General features: G+C 22.5%; 2 protein-coding genes and 3 long non-coding RNA genes across 5 annotated transcripts; all 5 read left to right on the forward strand.

Annotated features, from left to right (window-relative positions):
* The first annotated feature begins 1485 nt into the window (after nt 1-1485).
* Nucleotides 1486-2017, forward strand: LOC135119842 (uncharacterized). Its single transcript, XR_010278387.1, has 4 exons — nt 1486-1573; nt 1638-1671; nt 1733-1828; nt 1884-2017. It is a non-coding gene; the product is annotated as an uncharacterized LOC135119842 (long non-coding RNA).
* Nucleotides 2018-5883: 3866 nt separating this feature from the next.
* On the forward strand, nt 5884-6475 carry LOC135119843 (uncharacterized). The gene is made up of 3 exons (XR_010278388.1): nt 5884-5974; nt 6027-6104; nt 6323-6475. It is a non-coding gene; the product is annotated as an uncharacterized LOC135119843 (long non-coding RNA).
* Nucleotides 6476-6572: 97 nt separating this feature from the next.
* LOC135119874 (uncharacterized) lies at nt 6573-15895 on the forward strand. Its single transcript, XM_064044257.1, has 19 exons — nt 6573-6629; nt 6742-6769; nt 6832-6896; nt 6952-6999; nt 7209-7318; nt 7602-7676; nt 8959-9047; nt 9346-9418; nt 9550-9645; nt 11322-11408; nt 13018-13109; nt 13794-14185; nt 14274-14338; nt 14393-14466; nt 14519-14656; nt 14709-14829; nt 14893-15063; nt 15593-15696; nt 15772-15895. The coding sequence occupies exons 7-19, from the start codon at nt 8995-8997 to the stop codon at nt 15872-15874; spliced, it is 1569 nt and encodes a 522-aa protein (XP_063900327.1). The 5' UTR covers nt 6573-6629; nt 6742-6769; nt 6832-6896; nt 6952-6999; nt 7209-7318; nt 7602-7676; nt 8959-8994; the 3' UTR covers nt 15875-15895.
* A 1485-nt stretch (nt 15896-17380) lies between these two features.
* On the forward strand, nt 17381-17768 carry LOC135119869 (uncharacterized). Its single transcript, XR_010278393.1, has 3 exons — nt 17381-17456; nt 17546-17655; nt 17711-17768. It is a non-coding gene; the product is annotated as an uncharacterized LOC135119869 (long non-coding RNA).
* Nucleotides 17769-19263: 1495 nt separating this feature from the next.
* Nucleotides 19264-24588, forward strand: LOC135119856 (UPF0652 protein-like). Its single transcript, XM_064044239.1, has 14 exons — nt 19264-19298; nt 19746-19823; nt 19941-20053; nt 20147-20193; nt 21959-22092; nt 22400-22521; nt 22594-22701; nt 23370-23527; nt 23731-23781; nt 23836-23911; nt 24081-24159; nt 24211-24280; nt 24335-24397; nt 24458-24588. Exons 2-14 carry the CDS (start codon nt 19755-19757, stop codon nt 24586-24588), a joined length of 1221 nt encoding a protein of 406 aa, XP_063900309.1. The 5' UTR covers nt 19264-19298; nt 19746-19754.
* The last annotated feature ends 1062 nt before the right edge of the window (nt 24589-25650 follow it).

Here is a 25650-nt window from a genome sequence, read left to right on the forward strand (position 1 = left end):
AATTAATACATAACTGAAAACTTTGTTTAGCCTATGAGTTTCCACAATGTCAAAGTTAAAAATTGAATACTGTAATAGGTACAGTCTTAAAACTATGTATAAAAATAATGCACAAGTAAGCAGTTCAGGTTTTTCTTGAAATTATATATATTATGCAGAAAATTCAAAAAAGTAATGTATGAAGTTATATTTAAGTTGGCCGAAGTTTAAAATTTTGCTTTAGTGGGTTAATAAGAAAATAGCTTTTAATTTTATTCCTTTACCTTATTCAATCTTTAGTTGAAGTTTTTCTGTGGTGAACTTTTTAATAATTACATTGTTATCACCAAACTATAAGGGTGACTTAAGGCATACAAATTCTTCTCAAAAAAAAAATAATTTTTTTGTATGATTTTTGTAATATAAATAATATAATTTCCTGATATAACAATGTTGTTTTATATATGCTCCCCTCTCTAACATCTTACAGTAGTAACTTGAAAGAATTTTGTTTACATTCTTCACCGCAATTGGCGATAAAAAATGTTAAGCAGCTAACTTTGAGGTTTGTAAAGCTAAGGTAATTTCCTAAAGTTAAAGTGGGATAAGGAAATCTTAGGATGGCTAGCGTGTTCTACATTATTTTGCTTCCTACAATTAAAATTTAAAATGTACGGAAATAAAACTTTACAATACATTATCACCACCTTTTGAACAATTTAGTTCGAGATTTACGACAAAAACTGAGAGAGAATTACTGCTAGTTTTATGCAGGTAACCTACAACTGTATATTTATACACTTGTCGATATTAATTTTCAATAAAGTTCGATTTATAGCTTAGTTTGCTACTTGTCAATTTCAACATTGTGCAAAAAGTTCTGCTTTTTTTTTTCCTACTATAGTAACCACCAGCAGTTTTCCCTAGAAAAAGATGCCTGAGTTCTATAACCGGCTTTTCTTTAATTGTCAACCGTAATTTTTACGGTTTAACATTACAAGAAAAGCCAAATTTATATACAGTTTATATAAAAGTAATAAAATTTGCGACAAATCTCATAAGCTACATTATTCACTTATAACGTAGTAAAAATTGACATAGAGGAGAGTTTTTACAAAAAACGCACTTAGAGGTAATATTTCACTCGGCATAACCAGGAAAACCTTCTTTGGAGCCTTTTTATTATCTGTGGCCCTATATATCGTATATAGTAAAATATTGCCTAAAAGACGCGTATTCTGCCGTTTAATATAGGACTTAAACTAACTTTTTATCCAAAGTTAGTTTTGCGTCTATAATTTGCTTGTTAAAAGTTTTGGAAAATACAAAAAATTATGGTTATTATTTAAAAAATTTTATATTCAAACCGAATATAAGAATTTATAACTTATGTACATTAGTTAAAGGAGATCCGCTTTTTAAAACTGCTCTCTACAAAAATTTATATTTAAACAAATTATATACTTTTATTTAGTTTTTATAGGAAATGCTGTCTGAGACTTCAGTATCAAGTGAGAGTTCAAGTAGCACTCACCAATTTCTATTGCACAGCTATTTTAAACTTGCTTATTGTGGTGTTTGCTCGAAAGCGTTGGTACTTTTTTTTATTTAAGAATTTCTGCTTAATCTTCCAAAAATATGCTTATTTTATATTCAAGTGGGGAATTTCTAAGCAAGGCTTGAAGTGTCAAGGTTTTTTATATTCTTTTTTAATGCTTTTCACTACTTTGTTCAAATATCTATTTTCTTTAAGTTTGTGGACTTGATGTTCACGAAAGTTGCCAGCAGTCCGCTCCAGAGTGTTTGGGTTTGGACACGATTGTTTGTTCTTTTTCAGAAACCGATGATGGTATGTTTTATTAGAAATTTTATAGATTTTATCAATAAGTGTGCTTTCTTTTTAGATCTTGATGAAGTTGAAATAAAATTTACGCTTGTCCGTGGAAACAATCTCGCTAAAAAGTATCCTTTGCATACACCTGATCCATTTGCAGAAATCATTATCAATGATGAATGTTACTGGTCTACCATTCAGAAGCGTACATTTAATCCTACTTGGAATTTTGAAATTAATCTGTAAATTTTTTAGTTTATTATATTTTGTTTTTTTCATAATTGCAAATTTGTACTATTGACTAGTTATCTTTTATTTTCAACTCTAATTAAATAAAAAGTATATTTTTATGCTCTTTATAAATTATAAAACGTTGATTTTTATTTCGTCGTGTTGTGTTTAGCCATTTATAGGGAATATTTATATTTGATTTTACTTAATAAATTTCTTATAAACTATAATTTATACATATTACTATAACTTAGTTGAAATATATATAAATAACACTAATTTAAAACAAATTAATTCCCTTTTACTTAAACGAAATTTTCTTAAAATTATCTACAGTAATAAAGATAAAATTAATAAATTGAGAGCCAAATTTTCGGTCTAATTTTCTTTTACTGTAATATATTTTTTTTAAAGTAGCTCTTGCCTCCAAGAATTCTCTTATTTTTAATGAATTAATTTTTAGTCATTTTAAAATCTTTCTTCAACTTCTAAATTTCAGAAAATCTTACTTTTTCTGTAAATTAATTCACTCTAGACAAAAACTTTATACTAACTTTACAAGATTGCACTATAAAATCTACTAAATTTCTTTGAGCTTTTGAACCTTTAATTTTTATAATAGTAATAATATTAAAAGTTAAACTCTATAACCTCAATAATAATAATATTAATAATTAATAAAAAATTAAACAAATATTCTATGCGATTATAATTTTAACACATTGTACTGTTTTAATTTTTATTTTGTCACCTAATTACTAAAATGGTTATTAATTTGCTATTTTGTTATCTAATTTGGTAGATATAATTTAGAATTTACTAAAAAGGTAAGCACTTTATTAAGTGATTTTTTCTCCAAAAGGGTATAAATTTACATTAAATATAATGCAGAAAAAAATTAACCAATCAAATTGTATTAACTTTTGTGGGTTTTTATATGAATTTTACTGATTGTAGTTGTGTTTTTCTACATTTTTTATTCGTTTATTTTTTAAAAAAACTTTCATAACATTTATTTATATATATATAAAAAATTATAAATAAAACTCTTTTTTAAAATATTGTTTTATTAATTTTTTCGTTATTACTAATTATCAATTTGTGAATAATATCAATAATAAAAGCTTTTATAATACTTATTCTGTTAATTATAATAATAAATTTTCTTTTTCTATATAATAAATTTATTAATAATTATATGAAACTATTAAATATTTTTTTATTATTATTATTTTTTAGAACAGTGAAGTTGAATTCTCATATAAAAATTTTTGTTTATGATAATAAACGTTTTAAGCCGAAGCAACATGGCGGTATGTTTTTTTTTTGTTTTACTTTATAAAAAGGAAGGCTTTTTTTGTTTTTATTTTTTACTTTATAATAATAAAAAATAAAAGTGTATCTTTTATTCAGATTCTTAATAAATATGGAAAAGTAATTTTTTAGTGAAAAATAAAATGTAAATTTTTATTTAATTTTTTATGGATCCCAAAAAAGTAAATCTTCATTTAATTATTGTTATTAGCAATTAAAATTTAGACTATAATATTATTATTGTATTTTAATACTTTTTTTTATAATAATAATAAAGGAAAGGGAAGCCATTTATTAATTTCTTCATTATTATTAGTTAGCAAATTACTTTTTTATTATTAATAGTAGTGAAAAGTAAATATTGAAACATATAATTATATTTTTCATTAATGATTAGTAAATAAAAATAAAACTTTTTTAATATATATTATAAAGTAATTCTTCATATTTAGTATTATTAAAACTGAAAAGGATAAAACTTCTTTTATTATTATTAATAATAAAAAGTAAAAAATTGTTTCTTAAAATATTTTATTAATTATCACTAAAAGTAAATATTTATTATTAAAAGTAATCAAAAATAAAAAGTAAAAACATTTTATTGATATTTTTCATACTATAAAATATCTCTATTTTTTTATTGAAGATTATAAATAATAAAAAGTATAACTTTTTTTTATTAAAATATAAGTTATAAAAAAGTAAACCTCCATTTTCTATTTATAATAATAAAAAGTAAAAAAAGTAAAACTTTTTATTAATATTAAAATATAAATTTTGAGGAAGTTTTGTTATAATATTCAAAAATATATATACACTTTTTATAAGTAAATCTTTTTGTTTAATTTATAATATTGAAAAATAAAAGTTAAAATTTTCTTATTCATATTTTTTGTAAGTACTAAAAAGTAATTTTGCAATTATAAATAAAATAGTAGCTTTTCAATATTATTATTTATTGTAATAAAAATAAAAATAAAAAAACAATTTTTTTAAAATGATGAAAACTTAAAAAATAAAATTTTTTTAAAAGTAAATTACCACAATGAAAAATTTTTTCTGTAGAAAATAAGTATTATAATAACTTTTTTATTATTTTTAAATTTATATCTTCTTAAAATATTTTCTTAACTGAATGCTATCAATAAGCGTTTATAAAAAATATTAACAATTTATATTGTTAATTATATTAATATATTAATTTTAATCATTTTAATTATATAAAACATAAAAATAATTATAACAAGTAAAGTAACTGAAAAAATTTTCAACTTTTATATATTATTTTTAAGAAAAGTTTAACTTTTTATTTATTTTTTTAATATTTAAAGGTATTTACTTTCTATTAAAGATAGAAATTTATAGTAAAGAGAACGAGTTTGATGTATTTTTTCAAGTTTTTTTTACTTATAATAATTTTTATTAGAATTATTAAAAATAAATTTTTTTTAATATATAATTATTATGTATATGACTTACTGGTTTGTATGAAAGTTTACGTCACTCTCCGCACATGGCCACATATAGGGATTTAAAAAATATACAGGTTTCAAGCACATGCGAAGCATCAAGAACGAACCGCCTCTAGTCTTTTGTACATGCTCTGGGCGGAGCTTTATTGTTTTTGCCTCTTCCCTTAAAAAGGGAGTCCGCCATACCTAGATAAGGGCGCGGTTCTAGCTTAGTTCTATATAAAGACACATACAGTAGTGTTTTTTTCCCTCCATTGTGTTTAATAATTTGCTGAATGTTCTAAATTTTTTCAATCATCCCAATGGCTAAAGCTTTTGCTATAGTATTCACTTATAAAATGCTTTTCTGGTACTTCTGATTGGCTTTTCAAGGAAGCGGTTAGCCTATCCGCTGTAGCCGTAATGCTCTTCCAATAAAAGAACTCTTTTCGTTTTAAACTTTTCTCTTTTTTTTTCCATTAACACTTTTCAACGAATAGCTGAAAGCGTTTTTTTTTACTAATCGTCATTTGAGCTCTTTGCTAGAAAAAATATTTCAATTTTTTTAATGAATAAAATCGTTTGGTTGACTTCTTACTACTGGTGTCAAGCGAACGCATGACTTTTAACGTGAAAATAAATAATTATCCAATAAAAATTTGTTTTTCGAAAGCCAAGTGACAATATCTTGTTTAACTTCTGCTAATTTTTCAAAAAGTTGACTTATTTTCTGTTTTTCTTTATTTGATGGTTTTCTTATGAAGTTATTATTACTTAAAGATACAATAATATATAAACTTTTTTAGCCTATCATTTACTTTTACTTGTGCTTCTATGATTTATTATGATAGATATTATTTTATTACTTTATTATTATTGATACTAAAAAGGCGGTTTTCTCGGCCTCTGTATAATACATATAAGACGGCTACTTTTAAGGGATTTGGTCGCTGGAGTTACTGAGGAATTACGATTATTAAAAGTAAAATCTTCCGATACTGGTACTTCATAGCAATGAAAATAATGAAATTATAATAATAAATGTTTTTTAAGTTACTGGCAGAGTAACCGTCCTTATTCGACTCGTGAATCCCTCTCGAGACGAGCCAACCCTGGCTGCTTACCTCCAGCAGCTTTACAGTTCTGAAGCTTTAGAAATATCTCGGTTTTGTATTATTATTAGTATTATTATTATCGTTATTATTATTATTTATTAGTAAAGAAGCTTTTGAAAAATTTTCAACTAATTCAGACATGCTTGACATTATTAATGTTTTAAAGGAGTCTCATATGAGGTTTTTTACTTTTTAGTATATAACTTACCAAGTATGAAACTTTATAGTAAATATTTAAAAATAAAAATAAAAAAAAAGTTAAATTTTATTTATAAACGCAAAAAATCCCAACAATCTAAAACAATTATTGTGTACGCCAATAAACAATTAGAAGAATAATTTTTTTTTTAAATTTCCATTTTTATCATAAAAAATTTTGGTCTTATTATTACTTTTAGTGAAACTGGAGACGAAAAAATGAATACCCCGAATTATTATCTTCGAAAGCTTTCCGGTGGCATCAACGCGCTACAACCAGCCACTCGCATCCCTACCACTAACCTTAAGAAAAATGCAGACTCATTGACAAATGAGCTACTCCCCTCCGCCCCGAAAGGCATATCATTGTTACTATTACTACCGTCTCTTATCATATTTTCATTATTTTTATTGTTATTGTCAATATATTGGCAGGTTTGAAGTGTGAAGTTAAGTCAGAAACTTCTATATTAATAACTTGGGATCCCTGCTTTATTTCGGGTGAAGGTTTTGATATTTATCATTATTATTATTTCATTATTATTATTATTATTATTATTATTATTATTATTATTATTATTATTATTATTATTATTATTATTATTATTATTATATTTAGACACTTCAAAGTCAAGCATCTCTGAAAGGTATAAACTCCAGTTGACTGGGAATTTTTTTTATATTATAAATGAATTTTACATTTTTTTAGCCAAGGCGATACATCCTTGAATATTAACCAATCGAATCTTTTGTATGTTCTTGAGAGAGCGCAAGGTTTAACCAATTATAAGGCAATTTCTTAATTTATTACCATTTCATTGGCCTCTAGGATTTAGTTCAAACGATGAGACTGACTTTAATAACCATTCGAAATTTGGTTTTGTTTAAGCCGTTTTTTCTTTTATTTCTACATATTTTTATTAATTTTCATTAAAAATTGTTTATAAAAAATCTTTCATAAACTATTTTTATTATTTAAACTTTTTATTAAACTTTTATAAATTATTATTATCACACTTAGAAACTAACTTTATTATGAAATCGAGACTTTTTATAGTTATTATAAACTTCATAATTTTTCCTTAGAAATTGTTGAGGAGTATTATGGGCCCCATCATGAGCACCTCGCGGTCGCGCTCAAGCCCGATGTATGCTATAAGTTCCGCGTAAAGGCTGAAAATACTTATGGCTCCGGGGTTGTTTCTCTATTATTACTACTACTATTAATATAGCAAGTTTTTTATGTAAAAGTACCCGCTTCATAAAACACTACGCGTTATATTTTTAGTAAAGATTAAAAAGTAATTATACTTTTGACCAATCAACATTGAGTTATGCGCCCACGTGTTGTTTTTGGTAGAAAAAAGTTTTCCTTTACGCAATTTTTTACAGTCATAACCAATGAAAATTGCGTTGTATCATCAACGTCATTCTACTAAAATAACAGGCATTGACACTTTTTCTATTAATAAAAACTAGAAATTTAGTGACTGGTCGGACACAGTTATCCCCGAAGCTGTGGCACCGGAACCCCCAGAAGACGACCATAATACTGTCAGTTTTTTAAAATTTTATTGGTTACGTATTATTTAAAAGTTGATTTCCTACTCGCTTATTGACTGGCTGGCTCTATAAGTATTATAATTGGCCTTCGCCACTTTCCCATGTGTCCCCTTAATTTTTGTAGTTTAGGTTTTTTTATCTTTTTTATTTATAAAATAAAAATACGAAATGTTTTCAAATTTATAAAAATTTGGGTTTTTTAATACTTTATTTTTTAATTATTATAAATAAAAAGAAAAAGATTGTAATTTTTTTATGAAAAACATACTTAAAATATTAAGAATAATAGAAAGCAAACTTTTATATTATTACTATTTTCTATAATCGGAATTTTTTTAAAATTTTTTTTTAAAGATTGCAAGTTTTTTATTTATTAAAGTTTATGTTTTATAATATTTTATACGTTCGTATAAAATTTTTTGTATTTATTATTTTATTATATTTTTCCTAATTTCTTTTTTAAAGTTTATATTATTTATTCTATAAAAGTATAAATGAGAACTTTATTATTTTCTGGTGCTTAATTTTTTTTATATTTGTATATATTATTTATTTTTATTGTATATTTAATAACTTTTTTAGTTTGAGTTTTTTATTTTATTTTATTTTATAAAAGTTTGTCATATATCTCGTAAATGTATAAAAAGTTGGTAGGTTCATCATTATAATTGTATTTACTTATAATATGTTGACTGTTTTTACTTTTTATTATTTTTATTATTTATATTAAGAAAATATTGAAAGAGTTTTCTTGTATAATATTTTTGTTTTATTTCTATAATACTTTTGCATAAAATTATTATTACATTTTATTATTTTATATTATATGTTTATATAAAGATTATATTTTCCATTCTTTTTTCTGTTTATTTTTTTGTATTCCTCTTTTTGAGTTATTTATGATATTCTTTAGTTACTTTTTCAAAGTTTGTTATTATAATTTTTATAAATATATTATTTTTTTTTACTTTTTTATAATATTTTCGTAGTAATATATTTATTAAAAATTTATTATAATATTTATATTTTCATTATTAAACTTTTACTATTTTTTCAAAAGTTACCTTTAGTATTTTTTACCTCCTTTACCACTATTATATATATAGTTTATATCTTACTTTTATTAACTTTTAAAATCTTTTTTTATTATTTTTATTGTGTTTTATAGTATTTCAAAACTTTTGATTATATATTTTTAATATTTTAGAGAAGCTTTTTAATACTTTTTCATACTTTCCATAGCATTTTTTTCATTTTTTTTATATATAACTAGCCCATTAAGGACAGCAGGCCGCACTGTCCTTTTTATATGGCGGGATACTGCCACTCCGGAAAAAAATGCAAGTTCTCACATGGCACAGGGCTTGTTTATTATTACTATTATATTGATTACTACTATTATTATTTATGAATATTCTTATTTTGCAAAAACTTATACAATAATATTGATAAACAACTAAACGTTGAAGTTTTTTATTATAAAAGTTTATATTATAACTATTAATTTTTTATTAAAAAATTTAATCAATATTATAATAATTGTACTTTTATATATTTTTTGACAGCTAATAATAATTTTTTAATGAAATTTTCGTTTTTTACGATAACCAAGTTATTATTATTTTATTATTGTTATTATTATTTATATAAAACTTTATAGTGTGATGGACGAAAACGATATTGCCGTTGCTATGCTTGCCGCACGGATTAACAGAAATCCTCAAGCCGAGCTGGTCCTTCTCATTATTCTTACTATTATCATCATTATTCCTATTGTATTACTTTAATTTTTATTAATATATAATTTTTTAATAAAAAAAGTACAACTAGTTTTGTTTATTATTATTATTACTTACTATAAAAGGCCCTCGCTATTGCTGCGTCGCTGTTAGAAAAGTCGAGCCATGAAGTTAATAAAGTTCATTTATCGCAGCAGAAACGAACGTTTCATGAAAAAGTTGTGCGTATTTTTATATTTAATACAAAAAAATATATTTTTGTTAAAGTTATTTTATTTAAAATATTTTTTATGTAATCACTTTACCCCAAATAGTTTTTATAAATATGAAGTATAAATATGGAAAGATATTAATTTTTCATTACTTGTATTTTTAAAAGAATATTAACTAAATATCAAATTTTTATGAATCTTTACAACGTTTTATTATATTATTTTATGATAAAAGTTTTTGTTTTATAGTACTTTTTAGTAACTTTTTTTTGGAAGCCTCTTCTAAATTCATTATATTTTTTTTGATACTTAAAAATAACTGGTAGCAATAATACTCGTTATCGGACACATTGAGATGACTTGCTTTCGAAGTTTAAACGATATTGTTGACATTATAAAAAAATTAATGAATAGATTTTTTTATAATTTTTGTGATTGGTTGGTATTTTCAATTTTTTTATTGAAGTTTTCTGTAACTAAATACTATATTTTCATAATTATTGTTGTAAGTGTATACTTTTTTAAAAAGTGCGCGTTTTTAAATAGTACTGAATTTTAATCAAAACTTTATAAGATAAAAAAAAGATTAAAAATAATTAAAGGGAATATTATAAAACTACGAATATACCAACATGGAAATTATTAACCTTAGTATACACGTGCTCTACAATGTTGCAATCCTTATGTTTAGTGTCATTTTTTTAATCATGTATATATAATTATAATGAATTTTTTTATATGTTAATATTAGTTTTTAGTTTACTATTTTATTTCCATAACTTTTACATTTTACTTTTCATTATTTTATAGCATATTGAAGCGTGTTCCACTTAATAACGCAGTTTTACCTTTTTTCTATTAATATATGTGGTTTAAAGGTGGGTTTTTATGATTGGTCGCCGGATTATACTTTGTACACTTTTATTCATTAAACATATTATTGACACTTAAAATTTTTTGGCACCGATTAAAATAAAAATATCCCGATTAAACAAAACAGAATATACTCGTTTTGGCATGGTATTTAATCTGTGACAAGTAATAAGTGGGACCAAATTATTTTTTTCTACAAAAACTTTAATGAACAAACTATTTTTTCTCATTAAAAAAACTTTAAAATTGTTTTTTTTTTTAAAAACTACATTTTACTTAGAAGTTTATCACTTTATTAATTTTACATCAACTATTTTACTGATTATTATTGCTACTAATATTTAATGAAAGAGTTTCTTTTATCTTTTTTGATGCAAGTTAGATTTAGTTTACTTATTAGTTTTAAACGTTATATAAAATAGTTTTGGATAAGAACTATTTTACTGATTATTATCTTCTAATATATAAAAAATTTCGTTATCTTTTATGTATAAATAGAAACTTTTTATTTATTATACTTTCCTATATATAATGAGTTTCTTTATATATTTTCTATAGGTACACACGAACTATCTCTTTATAATAACTATTATTTTTGTAGTATAAAAATTTTTTTTATATACTTATATATAAATAAGGATTATATAATTTAATTTATAATATTCTTTCATCTTCCTTTTTTATATAATAAATATATGAACTATTTTGTTTATTATTATTATTGTTATAGAGAAAACATTCTTTTATAATTTATTTACTTATTGTTTTTTTAAGAAAAAAGTTTCTTTTATATTTTTTATAAATCTAAAAAGTGTTTATTGAGATCAACATTACGAATGTCAAAAGGCGAAGTCCATTTGACGGTCGACCGCAACGCGCTCTTCGCTACTTCCTTTCTTGTACTTTTTATTAACAATAAATAAAAAATAATAATTTATATATTTACTATCGAATAAAGTAAAAAAAAATATTTTTTTATGTAATTGTATTTATTTGTTACTTTTCATTTATTTAAATAAAATTATAATAAGCACTATTTATTTATCTATTACCAAACTAAAAGTATTTATTAATATAGAAAATAGCCAAAAATAAATAATTTTTATATAATTATATTTATTTGCCACTTTTTTTATAGAATATTACAAAACAATAAGAAAAAGAAAATAATTTACTTGTTTACTATTACTATAAACACTTTTTTTATATATATTTTTCTATAAAACTAATTCACTTTTATATTTTAGTTTACATTTTATGTAGTTTATATATTTAAATGTTTTTTATCTGCATTTTTTTAATATTATATTATATTTAAGTATTAATAATAAATAAAAAAGAAAAGTTTAATAGTTAAAGGTATTAAAATTATAATATAATAGGAAAAATTATAAAAATTATTAGAAATAAGAAAAAAAACTTTTGAGTTAATTTAAAAATGTACACTAAATTTTGTACAGTATTTTAAATAAACAATAACATTAATGAATCTTTTTTATTTTTATTTATTATACTATTTACTATATTATTTCTTTTTTATATTTTTGTAAATTTTTTATATTAATTCTACTAATATTAATTTTTTTTTTAACTTTTGTTTATTATTATTAATGATTGTTGTAATATTTTAACCTTTTGTTTATTATTATTTTTTTTATAATATTTACTATACATTCAATATTTATTTTTTATATATGTAACTTTTTTTATTACAACTATTATTTTTTTATCTTTTGAGAATTATAATTATTACTTATAATATTTCTTTTTATATACTTAAGAAAATTTATTATCATTATTAATTATTATAAATGTTAATTCTTTTATTTATCATTTTTATATTATTAGAAATATTTACAATCTATTTATGTAACTTTTTATATTATTAGTAATTATTATTCTTTTGTTAATTTTTATTATATTTATTATTTCTCTTATAAATTGATTTAAATTTATTATTATTATAAACATATTAATTCTATAAATCTTTATTTTTTTATTTTTATTTAAAATATATAAATAACTTTTATTTATGATATTTATATTTCATTTTTTATTATTAATAATTATAATAATTTCAATTTTTTTTATAAATATAAATAACTTTTATAATATGTTTTTTTTATATCTTTATGTACATTTTTTATTTTTATTATTAATAAATATATAATTTTTAATTCTTCATTTTTTTTTTTTAATTCTTTAAATAATTTTTTTTATTAGTAATAATAATATTACTTTTATTAGTTCATTCAAGTAAATTTTCGAGTATATAATAAATATTTATTACAAACTTTATTTTATTGATATAAATAACATTTTCTAGTATTTTTGTTTCTTAATTTATTTATTTATTATTATTAATAATAAAAATTACTTTTATTTTTATTTTTATACTTTACTTTTAACTTTTTTATATAAAAACTTTATTTTTTTTTTACTTTTTTTTGTAATAATAATAATCTACTTTTTATTACGACAATATTTATTTTTGTACCTCTTTCTTAGGAAATAATGTACAGGCCAAAAAAAGAACTTAAAAAAAAGTTATTTGTTCATTTTAAAGGAGAAGGCGGATTGGATTACGGCGGCCTGGCTCGGTATTTCATTGGTTTATTATGAGATAGTTCATCGTTTTCCATTGGGCGCTTATACAATTTTAAAAATAATGAAGAGTTTTTATTTAATACTTTGAAGCGTCTATTCCTTCATAAATTATTATTTTTGCTGTTAAGTAGAGTTTTTATAATAATGGTTAATTGTTTGTTAATAAAAAGTTATTTAAAAATATTATATTTACTTTTTTTTTAAAACCCAAAAGTAGGGCCCAAGGGAATAATAATTTCTAAAACTGTAGAACTTTATATTTGTAAAGTTATAAAATAATGAGTTTTATATAAAAAAAATTTTTAAGTTGAGAACTTATTTTTTTAAAAAAGTTAAAGAAAGTATTATTAATTAGTAAAAATATGTTACATGTATTGTTAAAGTTTCTATTAAAGTTATTACAAAATATAAAAATTATATAAAAATGTTTATATAAAAATAATAGAAAGTTTTATAACTGTTATCATTTTAAAGAAAGTAAAGGAGTTAAATCTTTATAAATATGCAAACTTTCAACGCGTTCATTCATACTTCTTTTTTATAAAAAAAACTATATTTACTTTTATATTCTCTATTTACATTTATTTTTGATAAAAATTATCACTATTTTACAAAAAAATTCATTATTTTTTTTGTTTTATCTATAAAAGTTTCACTATTTATTATTAATAAAAAAGCGAGTGGTTTTATCTACTTTCCCACGAGTTGTTCACCCCAAAGCGCGGACTTTTTGAATTTTCTGATCATCAATCTTATTTGTTACAAATAGCTAATAACTTTTCAGTGGATATATATATGAAAGAAGCAGAAGATTTAGAATGTTTATTAAACGAAAAGAATAATAATAACAATAACAATACTGCTAATAATAACAACAATAACAGTAATAATAATGATGATGACAATAAATTAAACAAATCGCCTTCGCAAGAATTGTCACCATCCAATCGACTTGATGCCTCTTTGTCAGTAACCAATGAAGACGTTTCTAACGAACCGCATTTGTCACTGGCTGAGTTGCGCTCCAAAATGGATTCGCGTTATTACTTGTTTTTGGGGAGAGTTTTGGGTAATAATAATGATAATAAAGATGACGATAATAATAATAATAACAATAACAATAACAACAATAATAATAAAATAATACTTTTATTTAGGGCTTGCAGTTTTTCATAACCACTTTGTTGATGCCGTCTTTGTTAATACTTTTTATCGCTGCTTAGTAAATAAATTATTATTATTATATTTATTAATTTTATCATTATTATTATTAAAGGGAGGGTTCCCAATTACTCTTCGTGATATTGAAAAACTTGATGAGCAACTACATCGAAGTTTATTATGGCTCTTGTATTATTACTACTTATAAAATATATGTAATATTTAATGTTATTATTTAAAGGGAAAACAATGGCGTGGAAGAACTAAATATGCGGTTTACTATAGATGTCGTGGTCAACGAACGCGTGCGTTCCGTGGAGCTCCTCCCTGGGGGCCGTAATAAACTCGTCACGGATTTAAATAAAGAAGAGTACGTGAGGTTAGCAGTATTTTTAATAATAATAATAAATATAATAATACAAAATTTTCAGTTGTTTAATAGATTGGCGCGTTCATCGAGAAACAAAAGCTCAGCTCTCCGCTTTGAAATCCGGCTTTCATGAATTTATTCCGGAAGCTAAGTTAAAAAAATTTTCTGAACAAGAAATAGAGGTAATAATAATAATATTAGTAATAATGATAATAATAGTAATAGTGATAATAATAATAAAACAGTACTTGATCTCTGGCGAGGCCAAAATTGATACGGACGACTGGGAAAAAAATACTATTTATAAAAACTGCGACCGAGAGGCTACTATTGTCACGTGGTTTTGGCAGCTTATTACTGGTGGAGACGAAAAATTTAGATATAAAGTTTTGCAGTTTGTAACTGGCACGCAACGCGTAGTGTTTTTTATTTTTCTATTATTAGTTATATTAATATAATATATTTTTCTCAATGTTTAATATTATTTATATATTCCATAATACTAAAAATATTTATACTAATTTTTAATTTATATATATATTTTTTATATTTTGTTTTTACTTTTTTTTTCCAAGTATTAATAGATGATTATTAAATTTTATATAACTTTTATTTATTTTTTCTATATCCTTTTTTATATATTATTATTCTTTTAAAAGTTCATGCATACTTATATTTACTTATTATATTTATTTTTATTATGCCTTTTATTTTCATTAATAATAATTTATTACTACTTTTTAACTTTTTTTTTGTTAAGTGTTTATTTATATTTAAATAATAGTTTTTATAATAAAACTTTTTCGTTATTTTTTATAATAACTTTAATTATTATTATTACCCTTAAAAACTTTTTATATAAATTATATATTCTCTTTATTGTGTTCAATTTTTCTTCTTCTTATTTATATTTTATTAAAATTTTAATTTATTTATTATTTTAAGATACCAACTGAAGGCTTCCAAGCGCTGCAAGGCTCAGATGGGCCTCGAAAATTTTGTATACAACGCACCGCAGATGTTCATAAACTCCCTTCCAGCCACACGTGGTTCGTAAACCCATGTGCTCACAGAAGCTCCGCATTCCTACATTATTATTTATTATTTATTTTATATTTTGGTAGTTTTAATAGGTTGGACCTTCCCGATTACGAATCCTTTGAGGAGTTGAAAATGAAACTCGAGCTGGCCGTCAGCGGCTTTCAGGGGTTTTCGGATGAAAAATAGAAATCTTAAAATTTAGGTGGGACGATCACGTTTTTGTATATAAAAATTAAATAAAGTGGTGTAATATAAAATTGTTATTAAATAAAAACTGATTAGTAGCAATAATTGAAGTTTATTTAAATTTTAATTCGGCTTTAAATTAAATTTGCTCAAGCAATTAATTTTTTTGTTACACAGAAAAAGTTTGTAAATAGTAAAGATTTTCGCAATTTTTATATTTGGGCGCCCATCTTCAAACTGTTAATATAAATGTTTCTTTGGAACTACTGGTTACGCTGTAGGCGTTACTTAATATTTAAGAACAGCCTTGGTAAAAAATTTTGTTCTGAACATTTTATAATTGCTACAAAGAAAAAAGAGTATCTTTACTTTTTAGTTAAATGTAAGACAACACAACTGAGAAACTACAAAAATTAACGTAAAATTACGTTTAAAAAAATTAATTCTTTAGAAAATTTTTTTTATAAATATTAAGTGACAAGAACTATTTTTATAATAATACTTAACTAAAATCTGATTAAATTAACTATTTTAAAAGAGAGACATTCTTTTCAGTTTTCTAAAAGTTTAAAAAATTAAAATTTGACGTGTTAATTATTACTTGACTTAACATTTACAAAATAAGAGCTTTAATAAATATATGAATGGTACAATTTACTGAGTAAAAAGTTCACTTCCTGCGATAGTTTATACAAGTTACCTAAAAAATTTAATTTATTATTAAAAAAATAATTATTTTAATTTACCAGTTTTGTGACTGAATTAACAGAACATCATAAGAGAATGAAAAACTCTAGCAAGCTCGATATAAGAGTTAAAGTCATAACCATTTAGTTTTTATTTAAGTTATAATAAAGTATATTCGTATTTCTTTGTACAAGTCCCAGTTCATCTCCTTCGAGCGTAAAGTTGAAAAAATTTAAACCAATTTTAGGATGAAAAAAAAAAGCTTTAAGCAGATGAATATAACTAAATTCAATTTAAAGACTTTATTAATTATAAAAACCCGAGTTTTTTTTTTTATGTTTACAATAAAGTTGTAAGAAACCAACCTATTGATACTAGCAGATAAAAACAAAGTTTTTCAAAAGTCCTATATAATATATATACCCTAGCTTCCTTTTCTATTTTTACAGTAAAGTTTAGGAAAAAAAAAAACTAAACCACTGACTCTAGGAATATATAAAGCTTTTAGCAGATGAAATTGAGTTATTTCTTACAGTATCACTTCAAAGTAAAAATCCAAAGATCCTTTCTTAGACGAGGCACTTGTGAAGAGCTACTTTATAGGGCGTGTAGAGGCTCACCTTAAATTTTGAGAATTTGTTTTTATTAAACGATTTATGATATCGGAAGAGTACACTTGAAACAAAAGTGATAGTTAAGGAAAAGAAGCCTCGAGACGGAACCCGCCCTCCCCCGTTTGAGAAAACACTGATGTTTCTATCTTACAGTTTTTGTATACTTTCTTAGCTGAATATATTTTCTATAATTCATGAAGAAGAACAGCGATATTTTACATATGAAACTATGCCAAGACTGCCAAGAAGCTCCTGCGCTTGTTAATTGCCTTAATTGCAAAGTAATATACCCTTCTAAATTAGATTTGTGCTGAAAAATTCTTTTTAAATAATTATATTATTTCTTCTTTTAACTTTTGTTTTTCTTAAGGATTTCTTTTGCGAACTGTGTTTTCAGTATACACACAAACGAGGTAATAGACGCAAACATCTTGTAGAGACGTTAAATATAGCTTCTAACTTTAAGGATTCAAATAAGAAGTATTAAACATTTTTTCATTCCCTTTTTCCGATTAGTATAAATCTAACTTTCTAGGATCGAAACTTCTGCCCTTATTGAAGGGACTACAGCACATTTTGAAGTTTTACTAAAGGAAATTGAAAATGTAATTAACTACTTCCTTCTTTAATAAATTCTTAACATTTTTTATATTACTTTGTAGGAAAAGTTAAATGACTGTAACGACACAGAAACATTTTTAGACCATACCGAAAGTTTTAGTTCTTATTTTTTTGATCCTGAGTTAGTTGGCTCTCCAGAAAATTTTTACCTCCGGTGTAAATATATTCCACTTTGTTTAACTGAGAAAGAAAGGTAATAAAACTTTTCTCTTTGAAAGCATTTTTGCTTCTAAAAATTTTAATTGTACTAGTTAAATTCTTCAAGAGTAGCTTATAATTAGAACCTTATATAATAAAATATTTTATAAAAAAAGTATTAACAAAGTAAATTTTTGTTTAATTCCAAATAATCTTAGTATATATATTTTATTAAGAAAGCTGGTAATAAATAATATTTTTACTTTTTTTAAAAAAATGCTTTACAAATAAATTATGCCTTAACTTTTCTGATCTCTTTAGATAGAAAGAAATATTAATAATAAAAGGATTTCTATCCATAAAGTTCAACACGTTTTCGAATAAATTTTTAAAAAATAATAAACCATTCCTCAAGAAAAATTTAAAAAGTTATTTAGAAAACTTTATGACATTTGTCCCAATCCACCGCAAAGTTCATTGCTTTTATAAAAATACATATATATCAACTTTTGAGTAATCAATTTTTAATTGTTTTCATTTTTCAAATTTCAGTTTATATAAGCGAATAGGTTTTCATTTATTCTCTTTACATATTCTTTTGTTTGACATTCAATGTTCTATTTTCTGAATCTATTATACGTAATAATTCATTTGTAATTTATTTATATTTTATAATCTTTTGTATGAACCATCTTATTTAAATTTTTCATTCTTCCATTTTATATTTAGTTTTTTTTTTAACTTTTTAAAGGTAACTGTTTTATATATTTATTTTTTCATAATTTTTTAATACTGAACACTATAATAAATGTATAAACTTACTATTAAAAAATTTACAGCGCCTGTTAATCAACTTAAGTTTCTTTTTATTATTGATTTTAATATATTATATTATAGAGCACTTTTAAGGATTCTGGAGGGACTTCTTGAAATTTCTGAGTATACTAATATCATTGATTACTATAACTTTACTTTTTTTTGAATTAATTTCCTAATAGTTTAGAATTCTTTATTCAAATTTATGCTTTTTAAAAAAATATTCTTTTAGTAATCGTACTAAAAATTTAATTATAAAGATTTATATTTTTAACTAAATTTCTTTACTTCAATAATAAAAACTAATTTTATTATTAGTCACTGTAGGGTTGTTATAAATTTCTTTGTTATAAATTTTATATTATGAAAAAGAAATAAATCATATTCATACAATATTATTCTGTTCATATCTATTTTACTTATAATTACTCGGAAAAATCTTTTTTTTATTATATAATTATTTTTTTAGGTATACTGATAAAGTTGATGTTTCCAGTTCTTTATACGGATTTAACTTTGTCAGCAGTTTTTATGCTCGCTTTGATCAAGTAAATTATTTATTATAGACTGATTTCATAAAATCATTATAAAGATTATTTTTATAAGTTGCTAAATTATTATATCATAAGTAAATTATAATTTCTAACTCAATAAACTTTTTTTTCATACAATTATTTTATTATAAGTTATAATCCATCAACTATTGATTATATATCCTGTAATTATAAAAGATATATTTTTAAATTAATATATTCTTTTCAGATTCTCTCGAGTTATAAATAAATTTTAATATAATTTTTATTATTTTGTGAATTTGTTTATATATATGATACATTTAAGTACTGATAATTTAAATTAAGTAATCAAATTCTTATTTTACTTTTTTATTTTAATTTTTTTAATAAGTCATTTGTAAATATAGATGGGCCTTTTACTGATTAATAGTTATATATTTTTTTATTAACTTTTTATATTATTATTAATTGCTCTTAAAGAAAAAGGAAATGCAAAAACAGTTTTACGAAATTTGTCGTTTGGCTGTTGGGCTATTCACAAGCGGAAATCTCAATCAGGTAATTTTAAAATTCTATAAACTATTAAACTTTGAATTTATATTAAATTTCAACGAATTTCTATTTATAATTTTTTTCTATTATGCAGCGATAATAATAATTGATCATATTTTATAGTCTTGCCGGCTTTTTCTAAACAGAAAGTTTAGCGAAAACGCAAACTTCTTTAAAAATCTTTTTGAAATAGGAAGAAGACACAAAATTCTCAACCCTGAAAAAATGAGAAGCGCGTAGTATTTCTTATAAAAAATACTAATAAGAAAACATTTTTTTTATTTTATAATTTTTTTTAATAATAATATTATATTATCTTTATTTAATAGATATGGGAAGTTAATGTTTATGCTTCAAGACGCCGTTGTTCGTGAAGGTTGTTATAAAATAAAATAATATATAAATAAATATTTATATATACTCATAAAAATAATATAAAGTAATATACATATAAAGTTCCTTATAAAAATAATTAATTATAAAAAAAAGCTTGAAATTAAGTAAAATAAAAAAAATTTAAATTATTTATAATAAATTTATTATTACTTTTATCAATTTTTTACTTTAAAAATAATTGAGAATACTTTTTTAGTCTATTTTTATTTAATTATTTATTTTGATCTCAAAATAATAATTTTTAATCAAACTATATTTACTTTATATTATTTTTTTAATACTTTTTTTTTATATTTTAAGGTAATTGTTTATTATTCTTATTTTAACTAAACTTATTTAAGAAAATTTATTTTAAGTCAAAAATTTATATAGATCAAGATTTATTAATTTATATAACGTAAAAGTCTATTTTATTGTTATTATAAAATATAAATAAATTTATTATTAGCTAATATATTAATTTATTATTTCTTTAATTTTTTTACTACTTTTTTTCTTGAAATTTAGTTAAATGTATTAAATTTTTATTTCGAGTTTTTAATAGTAAAGTTAAATATCTAGATTTGCTAATAATAAATTTATAATTTTTATTTTTAGCATAATTATAATATATTTTATATATATATATATATGAATATTAATACTGTTTAAATAATTTTTAAAAGTTATAAATAAAAAGTTCGTAATTTATATAATTTATTAGTAACTTTTTTTCTAGTTTTAATAAATGAACTACTAAAAAATATTATAATATTCTTTTCATGGTTAAAAAATATATATAAAAAGTTTTAACGTTTAAAAAAAAAATTTTTTAATATATTTCAATATAAATTAAATTATTCTTAACTTTTCCGTTATAATTTTTTCACTTTTATTTTTAATAATCTAAATTTTTTGAATTTCTTTTTATATATTTTAATACAAAATTTAATTATTATCGACTATTTCAGTTTTTTTATAATTTTTTCGTTATAATTTTCCACTTTTAATTTTTAATACCTTAAAAAAAAGGTCTAATAATTTTATATTAAGCAGAATAATAAATTTTTTTGGAATTTTTTTTTAATTAAAATTTATTAATTTTTATTATTATTTAAAGTGAATAAATTTATATTTTTTATATTTTAATTATTATAAAATATTTACTGAATTTATTATATCAGAAGTTATAAATTTTACGATATAAAATATTTTATCTTAATTATTACAACATCAATTTTACTACTTTTTTAAAAAAAAATTATTTTTATTAATTTATTTCCTACATTAAGTAAAATTATATTTATATACTACTATTTTAATATTTTTTTTTAAAATAATATGAATTAATTATATATTTCAGTATAAGAATAATTTATATTATTATCTTTTTATTATTTATTATAAAAATTTTTTATACATTCATTAATAATTTTATTTTATGAGTATTTTTTATTATTTTAAGCACTATTTTATATAAAAAAGTTTATAAAAAAATTATTTTGAACTTTTTAATATAATTATTTATAATGAAAAATATATAAAATATATTTTTTTATTTTTTTTCTTTAAAATTTTTGAAATATTTATTTAATATTTTCTCTGGAAATATAATTTTTTAATCTTTTTTATTATATTTATATATTTTATATTTTTCAAAATTTACTAGAAATACTTTAAAATTTTTTACTTTTTTTTAATAATTTACTTATTATTATTGCTTGTATGTTTTCAAATATTTATTTTCTTTATATTATTCTTCTCAGGCGTTTCCAACTTCAATGTTTATAAAGAAATTGAAACGGTGCACACTCTCCTAAGCCAAACTGGCGCGCTTGATGTGCTGAAAGATAAAGATTTTATGCTTGCGACTTGCGTTTTTCACAAGTCCATGAACATTGTAACTCTCGCTACTTATATACTTAAAATGTTGGGAAAACGCGCCACAAATGTATATATAAATAAGGCGCATGCCTTGCTTGTTCTGCAAGTCCATGAATATATTGAATTTTTCGTCGGTCGTTAATATATATATGGTTTCCCTTCTTTAATTGTTGGGAAAAAGCGCCAAAAAATTAATTATTATTTGGCGCTCGACTTATGTGTGTCATAAAGTTTTTTTTTTCCTTTTTTTTATGTGTTGGGAGAGAGCAACCAAAACATAGTTATATAAATGAAGTGCGTTAATATTTATATACAACTATAAGCCGCTATCCACGTTTAATGACACTCGAGAGAAAGCGAGGAAGACCGTTTACCAGAAATATAGCGAGAAAGTAACAGTGGAAAATATTAAGCGCGTTATTGATAGCATAACTGATAATAATAGGTCAGCTCATTTTATGTTATTTTATAAGAGGTTAAGCCATTACATTATTATTTTTGCAATGCTTGTTTATAGTTTCTTGGTGGGAAACCGGTTGCCTATTGATAAAATGATTAGCTTTCTCGACACCTTCTTTAATCCTCGCCATGAAACTTCAAAGACTTCTTTAAAAATAACATCTGGGTAGGAATGATATTCATTATTATAGAAATACTAAATATGTGGACATATATAATGTGTTAAATTTTCTGAGAAGTTAGTTTTTAGTTTTTGTTTATAAGGAAACAATACATGATAATTTTTATTATTTTTGTGGTTTTGTGGCTGAGCCACCATTTTTATCAACTATTATTATAAATATTGATTTTAATGATGTTATCATTTTCATATATTTATTTTTAAAAAGTTATAAATAAACAGAAATATATTTCAAATCCCATAAAACTTATTAAAAAATATTTTATTAATCTTGACTTTACTGTTATGCAAAATAATATTTTTTCTTATAAATATCAATAGCAAATAACAGAAATAGTAGTCGTAAAGTCTATTGTAGATATATAAATAATAAATTTAATTTCAATCGTTTTACTTACAGAATAAACAAAAAAAATAATATTTTATTATTATAATTTTTCTTTTACTTTTATACTATTTAAGAACTTCTTATAATATATAAAAAATATCGATATTATAATTAAACGATAATAAAAATATATAAACTTTTACTTATAAAAGTTACTTTTAAAATTCAAGAACCTTTTACCAGTATATATATTAGAAATAAAATATAATACTATAAAGTTTTACTTATAAAAGTTATAATAAGTCATAATAATTAAAAATAATAGCGTAGAAGGCTCTTGTTTATCACATGATCACGCTAAGCAATACTCTTTTGTGCGGCAGTCGTTATGTTTATGGCGGAATATTCAGGATGAAATGTTCAAGTTATGGATTATGGCCGACTCGGACTTGCTAAGTTCAGACTATCATTTGACTAACACAGGTTGGGTGAAAGTTCATTATTTTTATAGTTATAATTATTTATAAAGACATGATTGGTTAACAATAATACTTTTCCCTATTCATATCCATTTTTTTTAAGTTTTTTTATTACTTTCTATGTGTAGTATAAGTTTTAATAAAAAAAATTATTTTTTATATAACTTTTTTTTTGTACTATATTTTTGTATTAAATCCAATTCGTAGGACAAGGCTTCAACAGAGTACAACCCGCTCCCAGCGTTACTCGTGCCATGGGTTCTTATATTATTGATTATTATTACCATTGTTATTTATTGCTATTACCATCAGCAAATATATTGAAAAAAGTCAAATCACACTGCAACGAATTGTGGGTCGGTTTAAGCGTAGTTCATTTGGGGGACAGGTGTGATCTCTATACCACGTGACTTTCTAGCTCCATCATTGCCTTTAATTGTTATGTCGTATTCATTTAATCATAATTTGTATTGTTTAGAATAGTATTAAGCAAAATAGTTAATAAGTCCATAAAAGTTTTTTTTTAACAATTTATTATTTATAACGAAAATTTTTAGAGATGTTCCGAATGCGCTATTTTTGATAGACAAGTATACTCTCGTTCCTAAAATTTTAAACCCTATTGTCACGTGTCTGGTAAGCACCTGTCTAACATAATATTTATTGTAATCGCTGTACTTTGAAAAGGAACAAATCGATGAACTGGCGAATAATAACATTTGTAAAAAACTTTTGGAAAAGTTTGGAGGCGTTGAAGGTTATCTTCTTCTATATTTTTATAATACTATTAATATTATTATATACTAAAAAGCCGCTAAAGTTGCTATACTGAGGGACTTTTTTCGTCACGGCTTCGACGGGAGTGGTGATGACGGTATTTATAAAATTGAGTAGCCCTCTTGCAATTTCATTAAAAATATTGAGTGGTATTCAGGAGGGTCGTGTGTGGATGGTCGACTGACGAGCTGCTGGAATTGGTGCTCCACCTTAGAAAAAAAACCATACTTCCCGCTTTTTTTAATTAGTGGCTTTATCGGCTTCGATGGACATTTTAAGTCACTATAAATGTTTATTATTATTAATTACTTATAAATAAAGTTTTATTAAAACTATTTAAGTTAACTAAAATCCTAAGTAGAAGATAAAAAATTATTGGTTAAACATTTTTTGCAAGCAAATATCGTTTAGTGCATAAGTACATTTTCTATTAAATAAAATATTTACCTTTAACAATTTTATAAAATACATTACAATAATATTTTTAATAATAATACAAAGAAAAGTTTCATCGTTTTTTAAAAAGTTATAAATTCATAAAAATCTGCAAAATGTTGTAGAGGATTCGTAAAAAAAAATTGTTTCATTTTTACTACCGAAAAACATGTACTTCTGGCATCGCAAATATTAGTGAAAAGTATCCCACCACGCTCATAATTTATTGTACGATTTAAAAAAAATTGGTCTGCAGTTAATAATTAAAAATAAACTTAAAGTAAAAAAATTATCTCTTAAAGTTTTACCAGAAGATAACTAAAGTAAAATTTAGGACAGCTTTTCAAAAGCTTTCATTGAAAAGGATCCAAATTTTAATAATATACACCGAAAGTTTTTTTTATTTTGCTTTAAAAAATTACGGCAAAGAGAAAAGTACGTAACACTAAAATAATACGTGAAAATGCAAAATCAGTTCAACGAAGCCTACGAGCTTCACGTTCCCTCTCGCGAAGAACCAAAAAATCACCAGGACGAACGGGCCCCTTAGCGTTACGAATTAGCGTGCGACTGCATCCGTTAACTGTTAAAAAGTTTATTATTATTATTTAATTATAAATAAAAAGATTAGGCTTGAAGCAAATACATCCACTTGCACTTGAGTGCACTGGCCCTGAGATCCAGTTCCACCTAAACTTTTCTGATCATTGCATGGATAACTTTGTCTTTGCCATTCTTAATTTTACAATTTTAATAAAGAAGTAAAATAACTTTCAAAGAGAAGTAGAACAAGTGGGCGACAGGAGAAAATATTACAATAGCCAAACTAGAAAGCCAAATTCTATATACATAGCTCCAGAGCACGTGCAATGGAGTATGAAATTTGTTAACGTGTGCTTTTTTGTAGGACCTTAC

The sequence above is a fragment of the Zophobas morio genome, unplaced genomic scaffold (assembly GCF_036711695.1).
Source record: "Zophobas morio isolate AGI-343-1 ecotype UQ-CSIRO unplaced genomic scaffold, CSIRO_AGI_Zmor_V1 ptg000311l, whole genome shotgun sequence".
In the NCBI taxonomy this organism is placed as follows: Eukaryota; Metazoa; Arthropoda; class Insecta; order Coleoptera; family Tenebrionidae; genus Zophobas; species Zophobas morio.

Excerpts from the sequence above, each read along its gene's own strand:
- LOC135119856 (XM_064044239.1), top strand. The coding sequence starts at position 19,755 with ATGCAAAAACAGTTTTACGAAATTTGTCGTTTGGCTGTTGGGCTATTC. Across the intron at positions 19,824-19,940 it reads CAAGCGGAAATCTCAATCAG|TCTTGCCGGCTTTTTCTAAA; the intron begins GTAATTTTAAAA and ends CATATTTTATAG. Across the intron at positions 22,093-22,399 it reads TTCACAAGTCCATGAACATT|CCGCTATCCACGTTTAATGA; the intron begins GTAACTCTCGCT and ends TACAACTATAAG.
- LOC135119874 (XM_064044257.1), top strand. The coding sequence starts at position 8,995 with ATGGCGGGATACTGCCACTCCGGAAAAAAATGCAAGTTCTCACATGGC. Across the intron at positions 9,419-9,549 it reads GAAATCCTCAAGCCGAGCTG|GCCCTCGCTATTGCTGCGTC; the intron begins GTCCTTCTCATT and ends TTACTATAAAAG. Across the intron at positions 14,657-14,708 it reads AATAAAGAAGAGTACGTGAG|TTGTTTAATAGATTGGCGCG; the intron begins GTTAGCAGTATT and ends CAAAATTTTCAG.